The 20,453-nt window shown below is 38.7% G+C and overlaps 1 protein-coding gene across 7 annotated transcripts in view; it reads left to right on the top strand.

Moving 5' to 3' along the window:
* The window catches only part of FNIP2 (folliculin interacting protein 2), a 132,456-nt gene that overhangs the window by 36,659 nt on the left and 75,344 nt on the right, over positions 1–20,453 (top strand). For 2 of the 7 annotated variants that reach the window (XM_025439199.3, XM_049094317.1), the window contains exon 1: positions 4,541–5,231. The exons of 3 other annotated variants lie outside the window; for them this stretch is intronic. In XM_025439199.3, coding sequence (XP_025294984.1) covers positions 5,053–5,231 — 179 coding nt within the window. In that variant the 5' untranslated portion in view covers positions 4,541–5,052. Of the gene's footprint in view, positions 1–4,539; positions 5,232–20,453 lie in introns of those variants that run through there. 2 more of the 7 variants (XM_049094316.1, XM_025439202.3) reach the window with 2 other exon arrangements.

Consider the following 20,453-nt stretch of genomic DNA (forward strand, 5'->3'; position numbering starts at 1 on the left):
GACCTCTGTGCTTTGGAGCCAAAATATAACACGAAGACAGAGTTTGGGATAAAGAGGAACAATAGTTTTATTGCTTTGCTGGGCAAACGAGGCTGCAGGAGGCTACGGCCTTCAAAAACTGCGAGCCCTCCCCGAGGAAGGGGTAAGGGGGTTTTATAAGGAAATAGAGGATCTAGCTGGTTTGGGCAGGAACTATGTCTCTGCTACTAGCCTTCTCGATCATGTCTTTAGAGTGGTTCTGGGTTCCTGAAACAAAAGCCTCAAAGAAGGGAGGAGGGGAGGTTTGCAGAAGAGAAGGAAAAGGTGACTTTAAAAACTGAGCTTTGCTGAAGCATTAGTGCAGCCGTTTTGATTTTTGTTCAACTTTATGCTTTAAAGTGGTTTCAGAACTTCTCAGAAGAATGGTTATGTTGATATAACTATTACTTGTTTTTTCCATTTACTGAAGAAGTTTTAAAACTCCCATTTAAACATAAAAGGAAATCTGGAGTCATACAGAGGCATCTAAGTACAGTGGTTTTGGTTTTGATATACATCTCTATTACATTTTATCAGATTTTTGAGCTGTGGAATTAAAGGTTATTAAGGGGAGGGACAGAGGAAATGGCTCTTTCACTTTTTAAAAGCTTTTTTTTTTTTTTTAAGGTTTTATTTATTTATTCACAAGAGACAGAGAGAGAGGCAGAGACATAGGCAGAGGGAGAAGCAGTCTCCTTGCAGGCAGCCCGATGTGGGACTTGATCCCGGGACTCCAGGATCACTCCCTGAGCTAAAGGCAGACGCTTAACCACTGAGCCACCCAGGCATCCCCACTTTTTAAAAGTTTTAAATTTCTTTCTGTTACGATGCTGCATGAGTCGCATTGATTGGAGTGAACACAAAATGTTAAAGCATCTAAAGGAACTTTTGCCATCATAAATGAGAGAAAGATGGTGTGTGTGTGTGTGTTTAAGCACAATCACCCTCTTGGTCAGAAAATATGCATTAGACTGTTAAAGGAGAACACTGCTTGTTGTAGATAGATTCATATCATTGGTTTAATACCACTGAATGTTGGGATCCCTGGGTGGCGCAGCGGTTTGGCGCCTGCCTTTGGCCCAGGGCGCGATCCTGGAGACCCGGGATCGAATCCCACGTTGGGCTTCCGGTGCATGGAGCCTGCTTCTCCCTCTGCCTGTGTCTCTGCCTCTCTCTCTCTCTCTCTCTCTCTCTCTCTCTCTGTGACTATCATAAATAAATTAAAAAAAAAATACCACTGAATGTTTACTTTGAAACTATCAAAAAGGGGATCCCTGGGTGTTGCAGCGGTTTGGCGCCTGCCTTTGGCCTAGGGCGCGATCCTGGAGACCCGGGATCGAATCCCACGTCGGGCTCCCAGTGCATGGAGCCTGCTTCTCCCTCTGCCTATGTCTCTGCCTCTCTCTCTCTCTCTCTCTCTCTCTCTCTCTGTGTGTGTGTGTGTGACTATCATAAATAAATAAAAATTAAAAAAAAAGAAACTATCAAAAAACATCTACCGAGTGTAAGACCTGTGTGAGGTACAAAGATGAATGTCAAACCCAGTTTTTATACTCAAAATTTATGATCTAGTTAGGATCATAAGGTACATACACTATGTTGCAAAGCAGTTATATGTTAAATGTTAAAAGTGTGGTTTAAAAAAATTATAGAGGGGGATGCCTGCGTGGCTCAGTTGTTAAGCACGCGACTCTTGATTTCAGCACAGGTCATGATCTCAGGGTCCTGGGATTGAGCCCCTGCATCAGGCTCCATGCTCAATGGGGAGTCTACTTGAGGGTTCTCTCTCTCTTCTCCCTCTGCCCCTCACCCCCACCTGCTACTCACATGCACTCTGTCTCTCTTTTTCTAAAATAAATCTTTAAACAAAAATTACAGAAGAATTCAAGGGAGAAAAAGATCTTCTAGCCTAGGAAGTCATCATGGGGAAAATGAATTTTTTACCAAGGAAGTGTTTCTCAAATGTGTAGTTCCCAGACAAGCAGCAACAGCATCCTCAGAACTTGTTAGAAATGTACATTCTCAGACTCCACCTGGGAACTGCTGAATCAGAAACCCTGGGGGCAGGCTCAGCAATCTGTGTTTATAAGCATACTGAGTTTGAGCACCACTTAGCCTAGGTGGATAAAAGGTATGCTGACTCAATTTAGGGAGAAACAGTGACTGGTGTGTAGTGTTTAGTTAAAGATGGCTGGCTGAATGAAAGAAACATACAGAAGGTGTTTAGCTTCTGTTTAAGGGAATTCCTTCCCAATGCAGTTTGATCCTTATTTCATCCAGTTATCCTTTGTAACTATGTTGTCATTTCATCTCTTATTATTCTGATCATTTAAAATGTTTGCTTCATTTTTTATGTTTAATAGTTAGCCATGAAGCTGTTCAATCATCCTGATATCTTATATTTTCTAAAGGCTTCAAATACTGCTATCAATGCAAATATTATGATAATATAGGTTGAATAATTATTTAGAATACGTATTTAAAAAGAGAGATTCGTGGGTGTCGAGGTGGCTTAGTCCATTAAGTGTCCAACTCCTTGATTTAGGCTCAAGTCATGATTTCAGGGTTGTAAGATGAAGCTCTGCGTCTGGCTCCACACTGGGCATGGAGCCTGCTTAAGATCCTCTCTCTCTTACTCTCTCTGCGCCTCCACCCCTGTCTCAAAGTTAGGGGGAAAAAAGAGGATTTCATGTCCTTTCATTAGATCCTAGATAAATATCTGTTAGTATTACATTTTTAAAACTTCATTCTTTTTTTACATATAAAAATGGGGTATGTTCCCCCAGCACTTGTACATAGTTTATAAAATTCAGTTATTTTGGCATTTTTAGGTGCCAGACATCAACAGTGAACATGTTAAAAAATAAAATTCAGCTGAGTAAATTTGAAGATCTAATTGGCTTTATTAAATGACTCATGAATCAAGCAATATCCCACCTAGCAAACAGAGGGATGTTCCAAGGAGTTGTTCAAAATGGAATGTTTTTATAGGAAGAAGGGGGGAGAAAGAAAGGTATAAGCAAAAGAAAACAAAAGAAGGTCAGGGGTCTTACTATACAGATTACCTTAGCTTCCTTTGTAGGGGTTGGTGGAGGGGACCCGTGTGCTAGATTTCCTCATTGGTGCTTATTTGAAAATTCCTGATTTGACAGGTTAAAACAGAATGCTAGGGGAGGTTGAAACTGCAGTGAAGTTAGTTATTAAGCTCCGGTTTGATGACTTGGTGTGGCTGGAGTAACACCATTTGGGGCCTGCAGTTTTCTTTCTGACAAACTATACTTTCGTTTCTCCTGTGATTTTAGAGGAGGTAAAAATGTGGGTGAATTGGAGACACTGATTTGGAGCCTCACTTGGGCCACTTAGGAAGTCAGTGTGATAATGGCAAAAGGAGGCTTTCCTTTCAGCCTTTGCTCATCCAGCTGTTCTGTGCCTAAAGTGGAAGAGTTATAGTGCTTGCATAAGTGAGCTTCTGAGTCTCTGTTTAAAAAGAGAAAGTGATGTTAAAGACAGTTCAGGGGAAAAAGAAGAACCCATGATCACATGGTGGCCACATAGTTAAGCTTTAAGGTCAAAATGTGTTCCCCTTTCTGGAAAAATGAATTCATTTTCTCCTAATCTGGTTTTATCTTGGCACTATCAGTTTATCACGTGAACAGAGAAATCTAGTCATTGTTGTAGGTGTGTTGCAATCTTTATTTCTCAAGGGAGGATGTATTTAAGATCTTTTTTGGGTTTGTTATAAAGGAACTTTAGAGTCACACAGATAATGATGTCTTAATGTAATTGAAGCCTCTGCCCCAATATCATTAGATTTTTCTCACACTGTGGGGTAAAATAATTGGCTGCCATTATAAAGACACATTTAAAACCTCTTGATGCTAGAGACCCAGCCAAAGGTTCATCAGATTTTAAGGATCTATTAATATTTTCTTCAGCCAAATTCAAGGATGAGGAAAAAAAAAAGAGTTAAGACAATCCCTTATAGTTTTCAAGATCTGACCTGTATTTTAAGGACCTATGCTTTTTATTTCTTCTTACTTTTTCCATGAACTCATAATACTGTGGAAAAATCATATTGATCCTATAGCATTATTTCATTTTACAGATGAAGTATGTTAATGTCAGAATTCAAAAGTGAACTTCTGTCCTTACATTCTGGCAGTTCAGGGTTTTCTTGGCCTGAATATACCCAGGAATCGGGAATTTAGTGTAAGAGTTATGTCAGAGGGTTTATGGCTTCTCATTTATTATTATTTTTCTTATGTATGTGTATGTATATAATTTTTCTTAATTATATAACTGTGTCTATTTGGTATTAAAGCAATGATGTGTCCCTACTCTCCCTCCCCAACTCCTGTGTATTAAGCCCTACCTTTGTTGTGTGTAACTATCTCCCTCACTTGCTATGGGTAGGGTTTTGCAAGGTTGCAGAGTAAGACCAGTCAGCTGACACTTGCTCACATGAGAGCCATTAAAGAGGGTGGTGTGGCCAATGTCAGAACAACCTTGCAGCTGAAGGCAAGTCACTGCATTTGCCCAGAGCCATATGAATAGGTCTTGTGACCAATTAATTGACTACTACATAATCTCCAACAGGGGAGCACAGATGGAATGAGTCAGACCAAGCTGCTCAACCTGTGGAGTGTTTTGTCTTTTGCAGACCGGAGTGCAAGCTTAGGAACAAAAGTAGGAAGTGGGATTTGGATGTGTCTGTTTATAATGGTCCTGCTGAGAGCATATTTTATAACTGGATGGATACATCTGACTTCCTAATACTTTGGCAGGCTTAATTTACATAACACATGAATGTTCCTTTCCCTCTCTCTCTCTCTCTCTATTTTTAATTTTGAAAGAGGAAACTAGTAGCTACTGCCAAGTAGCTCGCCTCACCTACTGTATAGAGAGTACCGTGATTATTTAGGATGGCTGGTCAGTTTGGAATATCCCTCAGACAACAAAGAATCTTCAGCATTTGTGTCCCGAGTCCATGTTGGTAGTCAGGATAAACCCGAAGAAAGTTCAACCACCTAGGGGATGTGTGGCGGCACAGCGAAGACTGCAAATCGGCCAGGGGGCTGGCAGGAGTCAGCCAGATGTGTGTGTCATGCCGGTTCTGGTGCTGGGAGAACTATCAAGACACCTTTATGCACAAAGACTCGAAAACGTGCCAGGGTAGGAAGGGGTACTACTGATCGCTTGGAACTCAGCCACAGGTTTGAAACTTTTATTTAAAGTCTCAGAGAAATTTTGCTTTAAATCACTGTGTACCAAAAAGATGAAATTATATTGATCTGAAAGTTGTTTTTCAAGAGTACTTTTTGTAGGTCATGGGGTGGTTGGTGGGTGTGTAGCAACAAGTCCTTTCCTGTATAGAAAAGGTGTAGGCATGGTTGTTATTATCATTTTTTACTGTTTCAATTCTACTACCCATCTGCTTTCTTAACTTTTCATTACTTTTATTGGAGCCAGCTTGCAAGGAATGGTTACATCCTTGTCCTGTGTTGAAGTTTGAACAATATGTATCATTCACAGAGATGATCAGGGGGAAAAAGGGTTGCAGTCCTGAAGTACCTCTGCAGTTGGTAGATGGGGCATAGGGCTGAAAGTTCTCACTTCTTAGTTTGAATGGTAGGTGGAAGCAGGGTGGTGGGAGAGAGTCCAGTCTCCTGGAAAATTATTTTCATGAGAAGGATGGTATTATGCTTAACTAATTTTAATAATGGAGCTTACAAAAAAATGATGGAGCTTACATGAAGAGACTAATACTACATTTACTGTTTTCCTTAAGGGTGATTATGTCATCCATTTGGAAGAATTTATTAATTTAATTAGTAATAATTCTTAATTGAAACATATTTGTGAAGAATTTTATCACATGTCAAGGAGAAGGAAAAATCCTTTGAAAATTGCATTTCATTTCAAAATCTGTTGTAGACAGGTAGGAGAGTCAAATTAAGCTTGATTCTCATGATCAGTGTAAAAGTAAGTTTCTAAATTCACTTAAGTGTTATTTTTTTTCCTTATACAGCCTTTCTTAAAATTAACATCAAACTTTATCAGTACATTTCTTGGTTCACTAAAAATCAGAATATACTTCCTGTCATATAAAAATCATTGTCTTTCTTTAGTAGAAACTTAACAGAATGGTATATAGTCTACTCCAGTATAAGAGCCCAGCTGATTGAAGAGTAGGGAGAAGTATGGAAGTAATTTTTTAGGTGCTGGGTCACATGCTGTCCATTTAATTAAAGAGAGGTATTTATAGAGGAAGTGGCAATGAATGATGTACATTAGAAAAATACATTTGAGTATTCAGATAAGAATTTCACTTTTAGGGGATCCCTGGGTGGCTCAGGGGTTTATTAGCGCCTGCCTTTGGCCCAGGGTGTAATCCTGGAGTCCCAGGATCAAGTCCCACATTGGGCTCCCTGTGTGGAGCCTGCTTATCCAACCCTGCCTATGTCTTTGCCCCCACCTCCCACCCCCCATGTCTCTCATGAATAAATAAATAAAATCTTAAAAAAAAAAAGAATTTCACTTTTATATTATCTGTTTCTTATCAAGAAAGGACAGCTAAATGATAGGAAAGAGAAATGGATTGGCACCCAGTTGATCTGGATCCTGATCCTGATCCCTGGCTCTGCTGCCCAAGGGCCTTGTCACCATGTGGGAGTCTCGAGGCTTTTCTGGTCTCACTTTAACTCTAGGCCATGAAGTTGGGTCAGATTATTGGGGGGGGGGGGGTCCTTTCCTCCTCTGAAATTCTAAGATGTAGCATCCTGACCTTTTGTAATCTCTGTTTGTGTTATTCATACATTTCTAGATTCCCCAAAAAGATATTTGGGATGAGCGGACAGTATCAGCATAAGAAAACATGTGCAGGACCACACAACTTTTTTTTTAAACTTGAAAATATTTTGGTATGACCGTCTGTTTATCACTTCAGTGAACTTGATATTCTTTAGTGGATTTTAATCATTTTTATTGAACAACACTTTAACAAAAATTTTTCATATCCACTATTGCCTTTTCTTATTTTAACTTCCTTTAGATTTACTTCTTTGGTGCTGAGTTTTTTTTTTTTTTTTTTTTAAGAATTCTGTAGAGTGAGGGGGATCCCTGGGTGGCGCAGCGGTTTGGCGCCTGCCTTTGGCCCAGGGCGCGATCCTGGAGACCCGGGATCAAATCCCACATCGGGCTCCTGGTGCATGGAGCCTGCTTCTCCCTCTGCCTGTGTCTCTGCCTCTCTCTCTCTCTCTGTGACTATCATAAATAAATAAAAATTAAAAAAAAAAGAATTCTGTAGAGTGAGGACATATATTTGTCAATGAATCGGAATTCATCTCTAGTCAGAACCAATTGTCATGGTAGATCTCATCCACTTTCTCTTCCCCTTCCTACGATCTTGAAAACGTATTCGTTATTTGCAGTGTTGTGCTTGGTTTCCTGAATTTCTTTAGGACTTGGACCAGTCTCGGGGGTAGAGTGAATTATTGACAGGGGCTTACCCTGTAAGATTAGGTTCCAAAGTTTTCACTAGTCATCTAAATGAGGTAGCAGTCAGTTAAGTATGACTTTTTGCTCCTGTGTATCTTAAATCAATAATTTTAGGTGGTTTTAGCTAAAGACCACACTGATAAATAGGGTTTTTATTTTCTTCCCCCCCCCCCCATCTTTCATCATGATTTTCCAGTTACTCTAAAGATGAAAAGAAAGATTCCGCGAATATGGAGGAGTCATTTTAGATACCTAACAGCAGCCCACAGTGTAAAACTGACACAGTTCACTGCAGAAAGAAACATTTTAATCTTTCCTATTATGTTTCATGTGGAATGAAATATTTCAGGATAGAATTCTGTCCTTCTTGACTTCACTTCTGTTCTCCTTAATAATGACAGATATTGGAGTTTCATTTATTATATTGCAAAATTCCAGAATCAACAAATCTAGTAACTGTAGGATGCTGGGTATATAGTATAGTCTTCCGTAATTGTGTCCTTCTTTCTTAAGATACCAACCATAGCAAAGCTGTCAGTGACTTGATTTTTCTCACTTTACCAACAAATTCGTTAATCATAGGGGCTGTTTATATAAGAAATCTGGTATTATTTGCCAAGCTTATCGGCGAATCATTGTTTCTCTGATGGCAAGAGAAAATTTTACATAACCTTGTCTTAAAAAAGTATACACTCCCCACATAGAAGAGGAACTGAAACAAAGCACTTCAGAGTCAATGGTGCTTTAATTTTTATATTTTGGAATTTGGATTCACCAGAGACTCTTTGTACTGCCTTAGAAATCACCAGGACAGGAAGGGCTGAAGAATTGATGAGTGTGTATTATCTGACTTGTCTGCAATTTGGATGAACCAATTCTATCAAAAAAGAAAGAGGATTAGCTTGCTTGGGGTAATTGCTTAAGAGAAGAAGTACAGAAACCAGGGTTTATTTCCTTTCCCCTAGTTCACTGCTTCACAGAGATAAGCTGAGACGATTTTACTACCAGTCTTTATAGCTGTTAGGATGACTGAGTAGGAAATACAAAGATAGTTACAGATTTAAAGAGAGATATGCTAAGGCAACAGATCAAAGCATTCTGTTCTGAAGAATTTAGTGAAAAAGGGCTGAAATGTAATGCAGTTTGTAGGGCTGGGGAGAGTGTTTTTCATGTGTTCTTCACTTAGAAACACTGTGAAAACTATCCTGCTTTGATACTAAGTAGAAAATGTAGTTGTCCGACAGGTTGAATGAAGTGGGTAGAGAAAAAAACCAAAACCTGGTCAGCTGACGGTCTTGTGCTTTGCAACAAGCTTCACAGAGAGGTTGAAATTGCTGGGTGTGACTCTTTCAGATGCAACGAGTACTGCTGTCACAAGTTCTTCTGCCCTTTCTGCATTCCTTCCCTTTTCACTGATTTTATGTGCCAGCAGGAATTTTATTTGACTCACTAGGAGTTTATTTCCACTGGCTGATGTTTGGGATTCAGAGATGTAATTTGAGAATGAGTGAATGAATGAAGGAATGCAGTGGTAATTTGGTATGGCTGCAAAGTCGTGTCTGATTTAGGTTTTAAAAAACATCCATCTTTTCCCTCTGAGGCCATGTTTCTTCTTGGCAATGAATCAGAGCAGTCTTGGCATCGAGGGGTTTTGAAGGGAGTGTGAACTTGCTTGATGTAGACGGACAACTCACGTAAACTTTTGTCTGGGTCTTTTTTTAGCTAAGTGTTGATGACCTAACAGGGTCAAGTCCTTGTTAGTAGTTAGCATAACTAATTATGTCTAGAATGACTGTGTTTCAGACAGAAGATACGGATACTCCAGCTCTGGGGTCTGCAGGCCAAGTTATTGGGCAGCTTCCGAAGTCTTTTTCCCTTGAGTCTCACTCAGCTGTGTGTTGAGCTGGAATACTAGGCTGCACCAGTCCATGATTCCTGGTTCTTCTGTTATGACTCCTGTTGTGAGTCAAGCTGTGGCTTACCCTTATCCTCTGATTGTTACAGTAACAAAAGCTGAATAACTGCTGAATAATGATGTAGCAAGCCCTTGTGGGAACTGGTGAGAGCAGTAACCTGTGACCCATCTAAGATCATAATTAAACTCCCCATCAGAATTCACCAAAGGGAATCCATTCTGTGGGCTCTAACAACACCAAGGTTCCTGGCAATTCTCTTCCCCTTTTGTGGGATCCCAAGTTTATATGGGTTATTGGGTATCAGACCTACATTCATCCATCATTATTTGTATCCTGAAGGGTTTAATCCTTCTCTTACTAGTTTAGAGAGGTTTAAAGAACCACAAGCTCGGTAGCTTAGCAGTTGAGCGTCTGCCTTTGCTCAGGGTGTGATCCTAGGGTCCCTGCCGGGAGTCTGCCTCTCCCCGTCTATGTCTCTGCCTCTCTCTCTGTGTCTCTCATGAATAAATAAATACATCTTTTTTTTTTTTTTTTTTTCTTAAAAAACAAACAACCCAAAACCCCAAGCTACTCTCTGGTCTTTATAGAACAGATGTGAATTAAAATGCTGTCTTTTTTTCTTGATGTGCCCTTTTCTTTCACTTGTACACCTACCTTGCCTGAAGGTAAAACCCTAAAAAATTAGTAATGCTGTTAGTTTGTTCACTTAATTAAAAACAAAACAAAACAAAACATCTAACATGCAAGAGTCTAGCCTGTAGTACCAGATAAAGTGGAAGCATCTTTGATCTGGGGATCTTCGCTACTCTGATCTTATGATCTGAGGGTTCATCTCTGCCTTGAACTCACTGTGTCTTTGGGAACATTACCTCATCCCTCTGTGCTTCTATTTTCTCTTCTACAAAAAATAATAGAAGTGGTAAATTAGGTTGGTGATCGTCAAACATGTGAACTGTTTTTAAAAATGTAGCTTCCTGAGCTCCGTTTCAGATCCACTTGACCGAATTTGTGGAAGCGGAGCCTGTGGGGTTCTGTTGATTAAAAAACAAACCAATACAGAGAACTTCTGGGGTAATTCTAATGATGAGTCAAGTCTGGGAACCATCAGATAGGTGGTGTGTGAGGTCTCTTCCATCTCTAACATTCTGATTATCTGTCAGTGACCCATGAGTAACAAGGATGTTAGAGAAATGTGAAGACCTTGGGTAATCAAGGGAACCAGAACTATCTCAGTGGTAATCTTTTTCCATTGAGGGAGCAAGCCATATGGATATTTGAGGAAGTATATTCTCAACAGAGGGACTGGTAAGGACAGAGATCCTAAGACAGGAACATGTTTGCTGTGCACCCTAAAAAGAAAAAATGTGCCTAGGGGCAAAAGTGGTTTGGATCCACAAAGTAAATGGTCCTTCCAGGGAATGTGAATGGTCCCAAGTGGGATAGTAGATAGGGCTAGCAGTGGCACGTTGCCATAGGAGAGGCAGGTGGGAGTTGTGTGGCTCCCTAATTTCTCTCCCATTGGCCTTTGCTTGATAACAACAGTTCCTATTATTAGAACCTCATTTCTTCATATTGAAGCCTTGTTCTCTCAAGGTAGTAAGTGAAATGTTAGTGTGAACTATTATGAGAACTTGTTCCTTTGTCAGGAGGAACAAGACCATATGAAAGGGTTGGGCTCATTCTGTAGAGCAGCATATGAGGATTGACCTTCTCCTCTCCAGCTGAGTGGACAAGCCGGGGAGACAGCTCAGCCAAATAGGGACAGAGACTTTTGATGGCCATATCCAGAGCTCAAATAATGTGTTCTTTGTTTTCATCTTCACGGGAAATTCTCTAGCAGACTATAACAGACCAAAATGATCTTTAGAGAGTACTCCTATCATGAACTTTAAAACCTAGTGCTCAAAAAATAAAAAATAAAATAAATAAAATAAAACCTAGTGCTCATTACTGAAAGTTCCTATATTTTAAAAGTTCCCTTGACAATCGAAAAGTTTTTCCCTTTTAAGTAGCCTTAGTTTTTAGAGCAGCTTTAGGTTCATATCAAATCTGGCAGCAAGTACAGAGAGTGGTCTGCCCCACACATCACATGTGCACAGCCTCCCCTACTATCAATATCCTAAATCAGAGTGGAACATTTGTGACAGTTGATGAACCTACACAGTGACATCATTATTACTCTAAACCATAGCTTACATTAAGGTCCACTCTTGGTGTTGTACATCCTCTAGGTTTTGACAAACGTAAAATGACATGTACCCATCATTATTGTATCAGTACAGATTAGTTCCAGTGCCCTAAGAATCCACTGGGCTCTGCCTTTTTGTCTCTCCCTAACCCCTGGCAACCACTTATCTTTTTACTGTCTCCATAGTTTTGCCTTTTCTCCAATGTCATTTGGTTGGAATCCTACAGTATGTGGCCTTTTTAGATTGGCTTCTTTGACTTAGTAATATGGACTAAAGCTTCCTCCATTTTCATGGCTCAATAGCTTGTTTCTCTTTACCACTGAACAGTATTCCGCTGAATGTAGCACAATTTCTTTATCCATTCACCTACTGAAGGACATATTGGTTGCTTCCAAGTTTTGGCAATTATGATTAAAGCTGCTTTGAACATCTCTGTGTGCATTTTTGTGTGGGCATAGGTTTTACTGCTTTGGGTAAATATCAAGGGATGTGATCGCTGCATCATAAGGTAAAAGTTTGTTTAGTTTCATAAGAAACCACTATACTTCTAAAGTGGTTGTACCATTTTTTATTCCCACTGGCAGTGAATGATGGTTCATGTCATTCCCCATGCTTGTCAGTATTTGGTTTTGCCAGTATTCTGGATTTTAGTCATTTTAATAGGAGTGTAGTGGTATCTCACTGTTGTCTTAATTTGTATTTCTCTAATGACATGATGTAGAGCGTCAATGATAGGTTTATCTGCCATCTATATATATTTTTATTGTGGGGTGTCTGTTCAAGTCTTTTTCTATTTTTTAATTGGGTTCATTTTCCTGTTGAGTTTTATGAGTTATTTGTATATTTTGGATAACGGGCCTCTATCAAATATGTCTTTTGCAAATATTTTCTCCTGATCTGTGGCTTATCCTCTAGTTTTCTTGTTTTGTCCTTCACAGTTGAGAAGTTTTAAATTGTAATAAAGTCCAGGTTACCAATGATTTCTTTGATGATATGTGGTTTGGTTGTTATCACCATGCCTGAGGTCATCTAGGTTTTTCTCCTATGTTATCTTGTAGGAGTTTTATAGTTTTCCATTTTGCATTTAGGTCTGTGATTCAATTTGAATTAAATTTTTGTGAAGGATTTAAGGTCTATGTCAAGATTCATTTATTTATTTATTTTTGCATGAGGTTGTCCTTTTGTTCCAGTACCATTTGTTGAAAGGCTGTCTTTTCTCCATTGTATTGTCTGTGCCTTTTTTCAGTCAAAGATCCGTTGACTGTATTTGTGTGAATCTGTTTCTGGGCTCTCTATTCTATTCTATTGATCTATTTGTTCTTTCATCAATACCATCATGTATTGGTTACTGTAATTTTATAGTAAGTCTTGAAGTTGGGTAGTTTTAGTCTTTCAACTTTGCTCTTGTCCTTCAGTTTTGTGTTGGCTATTCTGGATACTTTGCCTCCACATATAAAGTTTAGAACAAATTTATTAATATCCGCAAAATAACTTGCTGGAATTTTGACTGGGAATGTATTGAACCTGTAGATCAAGTTGGGAAGAACTGGCATCTTGAGTCTTGCTATTCATGACCATGAAATATCTCTCCATTTCTTCAGTTCTTTGATTTCTTTTATCAGAGTTTTGTAGTTTGTCTCATGTAAATATTATACGTATTTTGTTAGATTTCTACGTAGGAATTTCTTTTTGGGGGGAAATACGCTAATATAAATGGTATTGTGCTTTTAGTTTTAAATTCCACTTATGGGGCAGCCTGGGTGGTTCAGCGGTTTAGCGCCACCTTCAGCCCAGGATCTGATCCTGGAGACCTAGGATCGAATCCCACATCCGGCTCCCTGCATGGAGCTTGCTTCTCCCTCTGCCTGTGTCTCTGCTGCTCTCTCTCTCTGTGTGTGTGTCTCTCATTAATGGATGGATAAAATCTTTAAAAAAAATAAATCCCACTTATTAATTGCTGGTATATGAAATTATTTATTTATTTATTTTGAAATATTTAAAAAATATTTTAACAGGTATATTTTCCAGAGCATGACTGCTGCCAAACTACCTACTTTACCCTTTTATTTTTCTTTTCTTTTCTTTTTCTTTTTTTTTTTAAGTTTTATTTATTTAAGTAATCTCTGTACCCAGCATGGGGCTTGAACTCACAACCCTGAGATCGAGAATCACGTGCTCTTCCAACAGAGCCAGTCAGGCACCCTCTCCCCTTTCCTTTTAAATTCCTCTGTCTTTTTCTTTTATATTGCTACTAAATTTATTTTAAGATTTTTCTTAAATTTTTTCTGATTATCAAAATGATAAAATTTTATTACAAAACATTTGGAAGATGCAAGCAAATATAAAATTAAATTCAAATTGTTCATAATGCTATCACAAATTTTACTACTAATATTTTTATTTTCTTAGAGTCTTTTTAAGATGTTTTGAGAGAAAGAGCAAGCAAGTGGGTGGAGGGGGCAGAGTGAGAGGGAGAGAATCTCAAGCAGACTCCTTGCTGGGTGTGACCCCAATAGATCATGACCTGAGCTGAAATCAAGAGTCAGAAGCTTAACCAACTGAGCCACCCAGGTTCCCCCTTGTAGTCCTTTTTCAGTACATGGATATAAGCTGTATTATGTGTTAACTGAATCATGTTGTATATATATCAAGTTATATAATCTGCTTTTTTACTCAGTTTAACATTTTCCCTATGTTATTAAAATGTTTTTGAGAACAAATTTTAATGACTTCATAGTATGTTCTTAAATGGTCGGCTTCAAAAACTTAGAGTATATTCTGCTAGTGGATGTTTAGGTTTTCAGTTTTTGACTGCTAAATGCATAGAAAGAAACCATTTTTGTTCACATTTCTGACAATCTCCTTGGAAGATAATTTTCTTTATAGGAAATTTAAGGGAGACCCATTTCCCTTACCCTGTGGAATTTGAAAATTAAGAGATAGAAACTGGTCAGATAGAAACCAAAATATCTACGTTTGGAAAATGAGTAGTATGTGTAACAACAAGGAGCTGCCTAATAACCTCAAAGTTGTACCTGTTCACACATCTTATTGTAAGTAGCCTAGGACACACACAGGTCTTGAACATAGGAGCTTACCCCTATAAACTTGATGTTGAGTAGTTGAGGATCAGATTAGGTCGTGTGTGCTCTGCAGGCAGATAGACACCAAAGAATAAAGGAATTTTTGTCAATCAGAAATCATTCTTCTTCCCCTGGGAAGGAGCCAGGTGGGGGTGAAGACAGTCAGGAGTGTTGGAAGAATTGGGATTTTTGCCTCTCCTTTGAAACCTGAGGCAAAGGTAAGGTGATCTCCCCTCCCCTGTAACCCCAACATCTTTTGTAGGCTAAATCACCTCTTAAAGGATATGAATGCGAGGGTTTTTTCTTAGTATTTTATTTAGATTTTTAAAATTTATTTGACAGAAAGCACAAGCTGGGGTGGGGAGCAGCAGGCAGAGGGAGAGGGAGAGCAGGCTCCCCATTGAACAGGGAGTCCAATGTGGGGCTCAATCCCAGGATCTTGGGATCATGACTTGAGCCAAAGGCAGACATTTGACTGACCCACCCAGGTGCCCCTTGTCTTAACATTTTAAAAATCATGTCTGTATGTTATTAGAGATAATACGTTCACTTGGTTCAACAGCAACAACAAAATATATATATATATATATATTTGAAATATATTATTCCCACCTCTTTATTTTTCCCCATGCTCTAGGTAATCAGTTTCACTAGTTCTTTACACATCTTTTTTTTTTTTTTTCTCATTAAAAAGCCCATTTAGCATTTTCTTTTCTTTTGTTTTTTATTCCAGCATTCTCCCTTTTCCTGATTGCTCCAATTTGGTCTTCTTTGCTGAGTCCTCTTTTTCTCCCTAATGTCCGTGTGCTTGAAGGCTCAGTCCTTGGACCCACAGTCACTTCCCTAGTGATCTCATTCAGCCTTTGGCTTTAAATACCATCTGTATGCCAACAACTCCCACATTTGTAATTCCAGACCAGACTTTTTCCCCTGACCTCCAGATTTCTATATCCAACAACTTGCCCCACCTGCAGCCTTCTTCATCTTGATGGTCTTGTTATGGAACTAGTCTTTTTTTTTTTCTTCCTTACACACTGTATCTAATCCATAGCAACTCCAACTGGCTCTACATCAAATGCTACCCAAAATCTGGCTACTTCTTACCACCTCCACTACTACAGCGTAGTCTATGCTGTAGTCTATGCCAGCATCGTCTCTGCACTGCCCCCAATTTAACCATTTATTTTTTCATCATAAGTGTACTCTTTAATACCTATCCCCTATTTCCCCCATCCCCCTTCCTACCTTCCCTTTGGTAATCATCATTTTGTTCTCTAGAGTTAGCAGTCTGTTTCTTGGTTTCTCTCTCTCTTTTTTTTCTTTCTCATTTGTTTTGTTAAATTTCTTTTTTTTTTTTAAGATTTTATTTATTTATTCATGAGAGACACAGAGAGAGAGGCAGAGACACAGGCAGAGGGAGAAGCAGGCTCCATGCAGGGAGCCTAATGTGGGACTTGATCCCGGGACTCCAGGATCACACCCTGGGCTGCAGGCGGCGCTAAACCGCTGTGCCACCGGGGCTGCCCTGTTTCTTAAATTTCAAATATGAGTGAGATCATATGATATTTGTCTTTCTCTGACTGACTTATTTCAGTTAGCATTATACTCTCTAGCTATGTTGTTACAAATGGCAAGATTTCATTGTTTTTTTTATGGTTGAATAATATTCAGTTATATATATACACACCACATCTTCTTTATCCTTTCATTTGTCAGTGGACACTTTGGCTGCTTCCATAGTTTGACTATTGTAAATAATGCTGTTATAAACATAGGGGTGTATGTATCCCTTTGGATTTGTTTTTTGTGTAATTTTGGGATAAATACCCAGTAATGCAATTGCTGGATCATAGGGTAGTTCTATTTTTAATTTTTTGAAGAACCTCAAAGGGATTGCATTTTCATTTTCTTATGAATTATTTCAACCATACAGAAAATGCAGAACATATTATAATAACCATATGGTATTCACAACCCAGTTTTCTTAAATCTTTTTTTTTTTAAGATTTTATGTATTTATTTGAGAAAGAGAGAGAGGAAGCATGAGGAGGAAGAGGGGCAGAGGGAAAATCAGGCTCCCCACTGAGCAAGGAGCCCAATGTGGGGCTTGATCCCAGGACCCTAGGATCATGACCTGAATCAAAGGCAGATGCTTAACTGACTGAACCATCCAGATGCCCTCCAGTTTTCTTAAATCTTAACATTTTCCAGTTCTGCTTCACATATATAATTAAAAACAAAAGATCTAAAATGCTAGGGGAATACATGTTGCTTACTGCATAGTCCTTAATGGGCCCCGTCTTCTCCCTCTCTCTCTCTTCCAGAGGTAACCACATTCGGAATATTTGCCTCTCCGTATTATTAGTTTACTGGCCATGATATATTGATAAATAATACTGGATCACACATATTTAACATTATAGAACAAATATACCATACATATTATTTTGAAATTTTTTTATACAATTGTATGTTTTTGAGATTTATTCATATTCATATAATTCTAGTTTAGTAATTCTAAGTTAAGTATAGTATGCTACTATATTGATTAGTTTATTGATGAAAAATTAAATTTAAAAAATTTTTTGCTATTATATTCATGAGAGACACAGAGACAGAGACATAGGCAGAGGGAGAAGCAGGCTCCCCATGGGAAGCCTGATGCAAGACTTGATCCCAGGACCCCAGGATCATGACCTGAGCCAAAGGCAGATGCTCAACCACTGAGCCACCCAGATGCCCATAATTCTTACTATTATAAATAATTTTGCAGTGAATAGTATCACATTTATGTTTTTCTGCATATCTGCATGGATTTCCATTGGGTAGAATGGAATTATTAGGTTTTAGGATATATGAATCTTTGGGTTTGGTAGATAATCTCTCTCTTTAGTAGATATTTAAGCGGTTGCCTCAACTCCTTTCTCAACAGTAGTGCACGAATGTTCCCACTGCTCATCATCTTTGGGTGAGGTGGGAGTGGGAGTTGTACAGAAAATTTATCTTGTTTTCTTTTGAAACAGTTTTGTGGAGATGTAATTCATATACCACACAATCCACCCATCTAAAGTGTGTGTGTATTTCAGTACATTTTAGTGTCAGTACATTTTAGTGTATTCACAGAATTGTGCAGATGTCACCACAGTCCACTTCAGAACATTTTCATTACCCCTAGAAGACACTCAACACAAACTTTAACTGTCATTCCACAAATTTCCAATCTCCCTACCTCCAGCTCTAGTCAGCTACTAATTTATTGTTTCTGTACATTTGCCTATTCTGTACATTTTTCTATAAATGGGATCACACAATATATGATTCTTTGTGATTGACTTCTTTCATTTACCATGCTTTCAGGGTTCACCCATGTTCTACATGTATTAGTACATTATTCCTTTTTATTGCCAAATAAAATTCTATTGTATGGATGTGCCACGTTTTATTTATCCAGTGATGTACATGTGGTCCCCCACCACCACCTTTTGGCTATCATGAATAATGCTGCATAAATATTCCTGTACATGTTTTTGTGTAGACTCTTTTTTGGACAAAGAAATTACACTTTGGATGGCAGGAACAATAGGCGGAGGTCACAGATGTCTACCTGGTGCAGGTGGGTGAGAAAGCAGCAGGAGCTTTTTCTGCAGCCTCTTGGCTGCCATTGCTCAGAGCTTCCCCACTGTCTTCACTGTCATGTGACAGGCATGACAGTGTGTACGCTTCCTAACATTGGCTTCAGCCCCTCCCTGCAAGGGCCCATGGCCACTCACTTGCCTTTTTTGTGCATTAATAAATGTTCTGGCCTCTAACAGCATTTTACCTCAACTACCGACTCCCAGACCACTGGTCTCTCTCTCTCTCTCGCTCTCGCTCTCTTGCTCTCTCTGTCTCTCTCTCTCTCTGAAACAGCGATCCAGTGTTGCCTTTTGAAAGGCTTGTCTTCCCCACTCAATGGAGAGAGCATTTTCAGGCAAATTTATCAACTATCTGGGCCATAAATTTAAAAACCAAGCTTTGGCAGTGCTTGCTGGACAAGTTGTTGCCCTTCTTTTGCCTGCTTAATCACCATGCCTCTGCATGGCCTGAGTGGACTAGAAGATGTAGAAATTTATTTTAGAAATAATGGAAGGAAAAAACGACTTCTGATAAACTAATCTTGCTCTTTACCTGGGAAAACGGGATGTTCTTGTGAGTTTTGCTTTAAGGGTGAGAACTATTCTTCCTTTTTCTACTTTTAAAAATTCAATTTATATAAAGTAAAATTGTTTATATTTCTTTTGTGTAGAAGTAAGCAAATACAAATATGTATCCTTCCTTCTTACAGAAAAGGTAGCATGCTATACACAAGAATCTGCTCTTTGCTATTTGGACTTTCAGTATAATCTGGAGATCTTACAAATCTTGCTCTTTTTTTTTTTTTTTAAGATTTTATTTATTTATTCATGAGAGACACAGAGAGACAGAGACTTAGGCAGAGGGAGAAGTAGGCTCCTTGCAGGCTCCTCTCAGGGAGCTGGATACAGGACTTGATCCCAAGACCCTGAGATCAGGACCTAAGCCAAAGGCAGATTGCTTAACCAACTGAGCCACTGGTACCCAAGCTACTAATTTTTGGTGAACTTTTTAGAAAGCTTTGATAACGGTGGTTTATTTATTTATTTATTTTGGTTTTTACATAGTTTGTGGTCATTCATACCATATATGCAATTCTGTGTTCTGCCTTTTAGACTTAACATTATATATCATCAGTATTCTTATTTTTCAAATGTAACATGTTTTTATATCTCAGAAGGAAATGCAGAGGGATGTCCTGGAATGTAGAGAATGTTATCCTGACTTGTTTGCTACTGATATTAAGTATACAGTATACTTAGAATATATAGATAGTATAGCAGAATTGGAAGAGCAATTGTCACTTATTGGTTATAACTTTTTAAGAGTCTCCTAATTTCTGTATAAAACATGTAATACAAGCTCTCACAGGACATTTGTGAAGGTTAGCTCAAGTAAAGTAAATTCTGTAAAGCATTTGGCAAACTCTAAAATGTTAGGCAGTTGTTAGTGTGTGTGTGCTGTGTGTTTCTGATCAGTCTTCCCCTTCCTGTTTGCAAACATCAGACTTCTGACAGTGGTATCTCTAGGCTCTGTGAGATGATGCAGTAAAAAAAAAAAAAAAAAAAAAGGCAGTTATTTAATACGGTAGAAAGCAATTTGATACAGTACTAGAACAGTAATAAACTCAAAGGGCATAAATAGGTTTCATAAATGAAAAGAGGGGTTACATTTTCAGGGAGAAACTTGTCCTGTCCTTGGCAGAGTCAGAGGATAAAGAAGGGCAGGAAAATGTGGTATATGAATGCTGACAAGAAAGCTCAATAAATGTCATTGTCGAAGGCCAAACTACATATTTGAATCTAAATGCCTTGAATTCATTAAGGTGGTTTCCCTGTAGGAGTTCACCCACTGCCTCATGCTTCAGCTACCAAGAAGCTTTTTAAAGCAAACAGTAATTAAGGTTGTTTGTCTTAAGGCAATAATAGAATATGTGATGGGTTAAAAAAGGGGAGGGGAGGTTCTTATTGTATCCCTCAGTTTTATAATTTGTTTTTAATTTTTTGAGAGATACTATAGTCATATGGTTAAATATTCAAAAGGTACAGTCTTAGTACTTACAGCACACTTGCTGTGTGCCTGGCTCTGCATTAATCCACACACACTTATGAGGTAGGTGTTACTATCCCCATTTTGCA

The sequence above is a fragment of the Canis lupus genome, chromosome 15, assembly GCF_003254725.2.
Source record: "Canis lupus dingo isolate Sandy chromosome 15, ASM325472v2, whole genome shotgun sequence".
Classification (NCBI taxonomy): Eukaryota; Metazoa; Chordata; class Mammalia; order Carnivora; family Canidae; genus Canis; species Canis lupus.